Source organism: Aulonocara stuartgranti (genome assembly GCF_965226115.1).
Source record: "Aulonocara stuartgranti genome assembly, chromosome: 13".
NCBI classification, from domain to species: domain Eukaryota; kingdom Metazoa; phylum Chordata; class Actinopteri; order Cichliformes; family Cichlidae; genus Aulonocara; species Aulonocara stuartgranti.
This window is the reverse complement of record NC_138949.1, coordinates 35,625,619-35,635,092: the sequence shown is the minus strand read 5'-3', so window position 1 is coordinate 35,635,092 and position 9,474 is coordinate 35,625,619. Positions and strand designations below refer to the sequence as shown.

General features: G+C 42.9%; 1 protein-coding gene across 5 annotated transcripts in view; it reads right to left on the bottom strand.

The window, feature by feature from the left end:
* Nucleotides 1-372: 372 nt before the first annotated feature.
* shtn1 (shootin 1) overlaps nucleotides 373-9,474 on the bottom strand; it is a 42,429-nt gene continuing 33,327 nt past the window's right edge. For 4 of the 5 annotated variants that reach the window (XM_082558401.1, XM_082558404.1, XM_082558403.1 and 1 more), the window contains 7 exons: nucleotides 8,414-8,567; nucleotides 8,056-8,170; nucleotides 7,032-7,114; nucleotides 3,924-4,027; nucleotides 2,245-2,295; nucleotides 1,789-1,906; nucleotides 373-660 (listed from right to left, as the gene is read on the bottom strand). In XM_082558401.1, the coding sequence (XP_082414527.1) occupies nucleotides 1,796-1,906; nucleotides 2,245-2,295; nucleotides 3,924-4,027; nucleotides 7,032-7,114; nucleotides 8,056-8,170; nucleotides 8,414-8,567 (618 nt within the window). In that variant the 3' untranslated portion in view covers nucleotides 373-660; nucleotides 1,789-1,795. The remainder of the gene's footprint in view (nucleotides 661-1,788; nucleotides 1,907-2,244; nucleotides 2,296-3,923; nucleotides 4,028-7,031; nucleotides 7,115-8,055; nucleotides 8,171-8,413; nucleotides 8,568-9,474) is intronic. The other variant, XM_082558402.1, reaches the window with a different exon arrangement.

Here is a 9,474-nt window from a genome sequence, read left to right as displayed (position 1 = left end):
ATCCTCCTTTATGACTGTAAGGAGGCCATCATGTACAAACTGGACATCAAACACACTCTTCAAATGATGTCAGATATATTTCTGGAGTTGTGTTTTAAAGAAGTAAAGTGACCATAAATTGATCTTAAGGGTCAACAAGTCGAGTGAGGGTGCACACAGAAAAACAGATAAAATACGTGTAAGTGAAGAGAACCATTGAAACTAAATCTATCACGGCCGCCTGTGATTGCTTACTGGGAGGCTACAAGTTTAACACTGGGCTACATGGAACCATTCAGAGAAAAGCAGAAGCTCGAGGCTGTGAGGCGACTGTGTGTCACTGTGCATAACAATGAAGTGGTATTTTACAAAAGGAGCTGAATGAACTGCAGGTGGTGTGCGATACATGCCTTTATTTTACTGGAAGCAAACAGTCCAGCGGGAGTTACTGACACACTTCTGACTCTTCTTCATAGCAGCAGGAACGTGTCTTTCCCTCTGACGGTGACCAAGAATCCATCTGACTGTAATCTCATCAATACAGTCAGAGGTTATTGTAAGTGTGCACTGATGTAAAAGGCTGGGTAATAACACTCCATATTAGTCTTCAGTCACCCACATCCTCTGTACACGTGGATCCTCAGGCGGCGCCACACTGTGGGGAGACACGAGGACGCTGACCTGCACACACACACACATGCATGAAACCAATCAGCAGTGTCACCTTTGTCAGGCTACAGCAGGTAAGGCTGAGAATCTGTGGGTGGGGCCAGCGTGAGCACACAGTGGGATCATTTAGATAAGAAACAAAGGATCCACTCTTTCATCGTGTGCCACGCTGCTTATCAAATATAAGGTTTATGCAACAGGTAACAGTGATGTGCAAGCTATTTATTCAAAAGGATCATTTATTCTTAGTGCTAAAAACAAATGTTTGAAGCTAGCCATTCATTTTCAAAATACTGATACTTTAACATTTCTTTTATTAAGGTGCCAAACTACAGTTTCTGAACAGAAAAATAGTTTTAGTGGCTGAATGTTAGTCTTGTGTAATCACAGCTACACTGGACGTCTCAGAGAAGTCCAGCCGCACAGATGAATTCAGCCAGAAATTCCTCTCCTGTTCACAGTGGAGAGGATTAAAGCGCTCGGTGGTATTCAGTAAGACAAGCTGCTGTCACAGTGTGGTCCAGCAGATCCAAAATGTTCCCAGGAGGAAACAGAAAGCTAAAGTGAATGAAGCACCTGCTCTTGCTTTTGTCAGTAACCTTAAAGCAAAGATAAATGCTTCTCGGCTGAACGCTAAAAATCACAGGTGCCTGCAGACAGGCCTCAGATCAGCCAGCGAGACTGTAGGTGTATGTATGGGGGGACAGTATGACGAACATGAAGGTGTACCACAGCATGTCTGCATCATCATCATCACTGGAGCGTCTTTGCAGCCACACTCTGTTGACATGCATGGGCTCGTTCTCTTTCCTGACCTCTGTGAAGTATATGCTAGCCCACAGGTGTCAGTAGATTACCACCGACAGCTGACAATGAACACAGATTGTGTTTGTCACAGCCTGATAAAGATTTTGAAGTTAACACGTACCGCACACCGACTCTCAGCCCTGTGACACTGTGATAAAAACACACGTATGCTGAATTAAATCTGGTAACAATCAGACTCGACTGAGATAATCTGAGATGTTCTTGGAGGAGCCACACGTCAGTCCATTGTCCTCGTTTAGCTCAAAACAAGAGTGGAGAGACGAGTCATCCAGATAAATGACTTATCAGTATCGATCACGTCCAGCGCCCCACCTTTGTGTCAGGCGTCCAGCGCGTCCCGCCGCCTCAGCAGAATCCTCTGCAGCTCGTCGTCTCGGGTTGTTGTCGGAGACGCTGCCTTTGGTTGTTGTACAGTTCTGTTAAAATTCTCCTGGCCAGTTCAAACCACAATAACACAGATCAGGACAAAGAAAAGCAGCAGCTGCATCACAAACACGTATCTGCGTCTTGTTAACACTGCAGTGGAAGTATAATTAAGGTTTCTTCAAGTCTTCATGTTGTGTTTTTAGCATGAGAGTAGCCTCGTTAAATGTGGCACTGCCACTCTGATCTCTGACTTTAGTGTATTTTCATGTTAAATTGTATTCCAAGCACAACTTTGTATGACATGAAAAACAAACAAGTAATTTCAGATGTGAAAACACAGCGAAAGTTCAACTAGTAAAATACGGCTTGTGAGGACGTGTGATTGTTTTAAAGCCCCATTACCATGATTCCTTTAAGTTCCTGAATAGCAGAATTAGAGGGCAGCTTCTCCATCTGATAAAAGGAAAATAGGAGGAAAAAGATGGGTTTGGTAAATAAACAGCAGTCTGACACATTATACTTATTTTTCCTCATTCAGCACTTAGAGGCTAAACTGCACCTCTTACCACAGAGACGAGACACTGTAGGCAAGCACAAGGAAGTATGCTTTCTACAAGAAGCAAATATGTCAACACACAATCATTCTGAGTCACGTCAATTTTCCCATCCTCATTATTTATAATTACCTTGTAGAGCAGGTCCTAATGCTATCTAATTTGGCTGAGCTGTTGAGGCGGAGGAACAAGCAGACGAAAAGATGTCTTTGCCATGTGTCATGTTTTATCAAAACAACAAGCTCTTAGATAATTCCCCACACTGATGGGTTGGAGAGCCCTGAACAATATATGCTCAATGTACAAAAAACTCAGCGAGGTCTGACAACAGCGGACGTCTGCGGCCGGCGCTGCAGTTTGGCAATTTTAGCAACGATGAGCCACATTCACACGTGTCCGTCATCCTTCCAGCTGTACGTCCGCCGCGCTCCCCTTTCATGCTTCCACGTCCTGTATACTCTGTCTGTCTTTAGCCACTCTTTCATTTGTCCAAATAAAAAGTTGACCAGTTGTCAGTGAGGTCACATTTGTGTGTCAGCTGCTGACATTATGAACTCACACACTCCTCAAACGATGCAGCATTAACCTCGACATGGCTCCATCACGAAACAGCAGCATCATCAAGTCTTCGTAGGTCCTTTTCGTTTTTCTATGTAACAGACCTTAGTGTCACCTCCACATTAAGTTTATTATACATCTTTTGTAACCCCCTTTACATTCACGTCTCTGTTTTGATCTTAAACAGTAGTTCTAGCAGGTCTGTGGCTGCTCTGCTAGTAGAGTGGATCATGTGATCACGCTGTATGCAAACAAATCTGAGGGCAACACTTTGATCTGATGCTATGGAAGGAAAAACTGAATCTCACAGCAGGAATGACCTTGTTACAAAGTCATGCACGAGCTAATAATTATCATGACTTATAGGAGGGTTGCAGTCAACACAACAACTGATAAGAAACATAGTGTTTCATTTTTGAAAAACACCGTCAACACAGCGCTGCAGTATTACCAAATACTGTTGGAATTCAATACCAAGAAAATGGAGGTTAAAAGCATCCACAAACTAGCACCCTCACACCTTTCTGATCTTTTAAACTGATCCAGTCCTGCGAGGTCACTGAGGTCTGCGGATCAAATGCTCCTGGTGGTCCCGATTAAAGCCCAGAGGAGATCAGGCCTTTGCTGTGACTGCTCCTCAGCTGTGGAACAAACTGGCCCTTCACATCAGGACCTCCCCAACACGGGACACTTTCAAACCGTCTGAAAACACACTTTTCTTCCTCGGCTTTTAAATCAGAATGAGTTTGTATTTATTCATCTTATTCTCACTCAAATCTTCTAATTTTATGATTCTTTTTCTTAACTCTTATCATGTCTCCCTGTGTTTTTATTTCTTTTAATTAATTATCTTAATTGTACAGCAGCTTGGTCAACGATTGTTGTTCTAAATGTGCTATATAAATAAATTTGACTTTGGCTTTAAAAATCAAAAACAGCAAATCACGGACCACGTCAGGGTTAGGTTACCTGTTTCCTGCTGCTGTTGGGTGACTGGTTGACAGGTCGAAGCTGAACACCTTTCTTAATCCTTTGCATCATTTCCTCCACTGCCTGCTGCCTGACATCCACTTCTGGCAGTGAGTGACCGACACACACACACACACACACACACACACACACACACACACACACACGTTTTTTTAATAATGTCTCAGCTGTGGAGAAATGCAACACAGCTTGAACCTGGAGCAGGACCTGAGGACAGAGGCGACACTTGCATAGATGGTGCAGTATTAAGCACCTTCAGGCAACCGTTGTTGTGATTTGGTGCCTTATAAATAAAACTGAACTGAATCATATTTAGTGATTCAACAGCAGTAGATTAGGAACACCACCAACACTTGGGGTTTTCAGAAGCATGTTAGCGTGGTGTAAAGTCATAATTAGCTCTGCGACTGAAATAAAGTTAATTCAGGTTGTTTAAAAAAACACTAAAGAGCCAGACGGGAGTGATTGATGATTTTTTGTTTGTTTTGCACACACATCAGTCTGTTCTACACGACCGAGAATTGTGGAGGTTGATTTGGCTAATGATGAATAATTGGTACTGAGGCTGCTAACTTCAAAGTATTCAAAGTAGTGTGTAAGAGTACCAGAATTACTCTGGAATCAATTTTGACTCTCTGTGTAAAAACACACTATTCAACTATTTTTCATCCTCACGTTTACAAAGGACAACAAAAAGTGTAATTCTACAATAAAGGAGTCCATTCTCAAAGCAATGTGAATATTTAATTTTCTAACATCAAACATTCAGTGGCACACACAATGGAGCAATTGTCACTTAAGATGTCTCTAAAAATCACACAAAGACTATTTTGTGTTAAAGTAATCGTAAAATATTTTTCTCCAGTACTCAAAGAGAGACTATTATTCAGGTGTCAGAGTAGAAGATCCTTGGGTTGCACCTATTCAGCCTTGTATGCAATTCCCTGCGTGTAGTGCTCAATTCAGCCGGTACATATTCAAAAACTATTTTAAAAAATGAGGGCACAGTTTAAGCCTATTCAGGCAACACAGATGTCCTACCTGCTCCAACAAGTCAAGGCTTTCAATTTCATTGCACAAATTAAAGAATTCAACTTCCTGACCTAAAAGATTCTGAGTTTGAATTTCTCATGGACCATTTGGCATATTGGTTTGTTCTTCTAATGTGTGAGTGACGTGTGGTAAAAAGGGTTAAAATTGAAAATATCTGAAATGCAAAATCAGAATTCAAAACTCCTAAACTGAAATACATGAAACAAAGCGCCTCGAACAGAAGGAAATACAAAATGAACATGCATCGCACAAAAAACAGAAGAGATTTTCCCAAATCGGGGCAATCAGGAGATAAAGAGAATAATCGTTCTAACTGACATGCATCAAAATATAGAGCAAACCAACGAGGCCTTTCTAGGTCTTTGGCCATATATACAGTGGTGTGAAAACATATTATTAAATATTAGCCAAGTAAACACAAAATGTAGTTTCTAAATGAAGATATTTATAATTAAAGGGAAAAACCCAAACCTCCACGGCCCCGTGTGGAAAAAGTGATCGCTCCTCAATCTAATAACGTGCTGGGCCACCGCAGCCACAGCAGCAACAACTGCAATGCAGCCTTTGAGTCTTTCACAGCACAGTGGAGGATTTTTGGGCCACTCATCTTTGCAGACTTGTTGTCATTCATCCACAGTGGAGGGTTTATAAGCATGAACCACCTTTAAGGTCATGCCACAGCATCTCAATCGGACACAGGTCAGGACTGTGACTAGGCCGGTCTAAAGTGGGTGTGAGGGTAACTTGGTTATTGACCCAGTGTTTTGTGTTTTGGAGTCTTGTTTATTCATTACTATGTTCCCTGCGTGTCTTGTGTTTCCTAGTTCAGTTTGCTAAAGCTTGAGTTTTTGCAGCACTTATAGTTTAGGCAGTTATTTGGTCCTGATCATGTCTTTGTTTCGTCCCTGTGTCCTTCCATCAGTGTTCCTGTGGTTAGGTCTGTCTGGTCTTCATGTTTGTGTCTCCGGTCATGTCTCTGTGTGTTGCTCTGTCGTCCCCTCACCTTCTCGCCCCTCCCTCTCCTCCCTCTTGTGGAGATACAGAAATTCTTTTATTGCTGCCGTATAACCTGCATCATTATAACTGCATTAATAACATTCTTTACAGCATCATTCCACTTAATAATATTTCTCACAGTATTGATACTGAATTACAGTTGTTTATTGAAGATGTCCATTTGAGTTGATGTTCGGTTCATTAGAGGTTTTAAGCTTCACTGGCGTGACTGTCCAGGTGATCCATGCTGAGGGAAACTAGAACATAGAAGGATGACTGCATACATGCTTACAGTACATATAATACATATAATCTAGGAATAGGCCTGAGCAGAGGCCCAAATGTATTCAGCTTCTTGATGCAACCTGTTGTGTTTTGTTCTACTTGGTAACAGATGACCGGAGTCGACAACCAGCCCTCAGAGACCCTGAAGGCTTGAAGTTATTGCCTTGTTTGGAAGGTGTTATAGAAAAGAGAAGTTCTATGTCTGTTTATAGCCATCTAAGATGTACCATTTACTGTAACTGACGTCTTTAACCTATTTTTACGCCATGGGGGGGGCGTGTACCTCACTGCTTTATAAGTGTTCTCAACATGTATTTTGGTCAGAGGACATATGCTGATGTTTTCTCCTGGCTGTTAATAACCTCACCGTTTGATTGCACTTTTCTGGGGCCTCCGAGGTTTGTGACACTGCTCTGCATTGATCGATTTCGCCACACTCTGCTCCCTGGGTTTGTGCGTATCAGTGTGTGTGTGTTCCTCGTACTTCCTGTTTTAGTTTGACAGTCTCTTGTCCTGTGTGTTCCATGTTCAGCCCTGCTTCGAGTTAGTGTGATTATGTTCAGCTGTGGTTTTGTTCGCTCATTTGCCCTTGTGTGTATTTATGTCTGCGTCGCAGTCTCTCTTATCCTCCGGCTGTGTGTTCTGTGTAGTTTTGGCATTCCACCAATAAAGCTGCGATTAAGTTAGTGAGAAAGTAAGACGAGAGAGCAACACACAGACTGGATCAGAGAGCAAGTGTTAGTATCTGTGTACCTGGTGTCTTGGCAGAGTCCTGTTCCACCAGCGGGATGTCAGTTCTGATGCCTCTTCTCCTTCGAATCAGTGATACCAGTGTGCTATATGGAAAGACACAAACACATTGTTCAGTTAGCTGTTATTTAGGCTGCTAACGTTTCCAGAAAAAGTTCACTTTAGCGAGAGAGTAGTGTTCAAATCTAAAACTGAGTGAAAGAAGCGGTCATATTAAACGCAGTGGTATTGATTTCAAATCAAGGTAAACAAAGCATCCCTGAGATAGCTGAGAGCTATAATCCCTCCAGTGTGCTGTGGGACTACCCCTCAGTGTCAGCTCGGCTGGAGATGCTTGAAACATCTCACCAGGAAGGTGTGCAGGAATCACTGGAAACGGCTCCTTTCAATGCAAAGGAGTGGCCAGCATGTCATTTGGAGGAAGCTTGTTTGGACTGTTTGTGTCTGTGATCTTCTTTCAGTCACTACTTCTCGCTTAGGTGACAACAAGCCAGCTACTCCTCTCAACCAAAGCCCCCCAGGCTTTACTGTCATTGCCCATGTGTGGTGCCCAACACACCACACAAAGATTTCAAACAGGACTCTGCTCTTTAAAATGTTCCCCAATTTAAATAAGCCCTCTTGTTCACTGAAGAAACCTTCATCCTAGGCCACACACGTAAAGTCTGGCCCTAGCCTGGCCAATAGGGTCTCATTAGTGTCCTCCACTGCTCCTATCCTGGACAGGGCGTTCATGTCTCTTGGCTGTGGTCCTACAAGAGTCCAACACATACATTGCAGAGGAAAGGTCCCATGGTTGGTCTGGCTTGTGCTCCAACTTATTCACTTCACTTCAAAATCACTTTGCAGCATGTTCAACAACTCCACTCCTGTCTTTACACTGTGGATTACCTGCACTGTGTGGTTGCTGTGATCAGCTCAGTCAACAATTTATTTCCTTATAGTCATTTTACTGTAAAATTATTCCATCACACTCAAACACTTTCACACATTGATGATGTAAAGAGTAAACTGTGTGTGGTCAAACCTGAGTGGGTTCGTGGTTGAAGGCAGGGCTGGAGGAGGTGGAGGAGGTGGAGGTGGAGGTGTTGGAGCTGGGGGTGGGTTGGTAGCGGCCTGAAGCTTTTTCTGGAGCTCTTCAACTGGCCCATCAATCACATCCAGTTACAGTGCCAACACATCACCAAGGACAGAAATTTTTAACTATTATAGTAAACAACTAATAATCTTCCAGGCTGGCAAAAGCCACGGAGAGAATTTCAAGGTCACACTTTAAATCGGTTGTGTCCTTCTGTTGAAACAGCCGCACACACAGCGTGCTCTCCACACTGTTAGTGCTGTTTCCATTCTCCACAATGCCCCCTTCCAATATTGTTCGACCTCACCTGTAAACCTCAGATCCTTGAGCTCCAGTTCAGCCTTGGAGCATTTATTGCTGCACTCCTTCTTCTCCTCCTCCAGGAGCTCCAGTGAGTGCCTCAATGCTATAAGCTCCCTCTGAGTTTCGCTGCTCCCCAGCATGTCCTCCATCGTCTTTATCTGAAGATGGCCCAAGCACACAGAAAATATTTTTTACTACAAAGGATATGCACACTAGTTCAAATCAGCGTAACCTTAAACATGTAGCATGTTTGGTTACATTTTAGACAGAATTGTCATGTCGACTGACAGAATATTACTAGTTTGTTTGGCTTTAAAATGAATTTTTGAGTCTCATAATGCAGAGAGTTCATTTTTTAAATGATTTGCTACATTGTAGCACAATACTGCAGACAAACTGACAAAAGTTCACTTTGAAGAAACCACCTCTGCTCTGATAACACGCTGTTACGGCAGCTAGCTTCATGAGGTCAGGGCCTGCAGTGCTTTGCTGTTCGTGCGTTACCGTCACTGGTGTCCACATTCTGGGACTTTCTGTTTGTTCTCCTGCTTTCATTTACAGCTACAGGTAATAATATAATAATACAAACTAATCCAACGGCTGAAATTGTTTCTCTCCTCAATGAAGAAATACACACGGCTGAATTATTTCTAATCTAGGAAATGAATATCCCTCAAAGAAAAGAATGTGGATGACTCTGATAAACCAAGTGCCAGCAGAGTGTCGGTGTCACGCCGACAGCTCCGGTGTTGCTAATTTCTCATAATTCTCATTGGACAGCTGCCAGTTGACATTCATTCATCTGCTGCACAAACCCAGTTCCTTAACCAGTGTTTTAATTGTTCCTCAAATGAAGGGTATGGCTCACCTCCACCCCAGAACCAGAAAAGATCAGTGATCCCTCTCAGCTCTAATTGTTCTCCATCAGAGCCACAGGAGGAGGGAGAAAGGGGAGGCTATTCAGCTGCTTTTAATTATTAATCTGGCAGGTCGTGGCCCTGTGGTTGTGCTGCCATGGCCCATGATAATTCACCAGGCATTTCCACTCTATGTAATTAGTCAGCT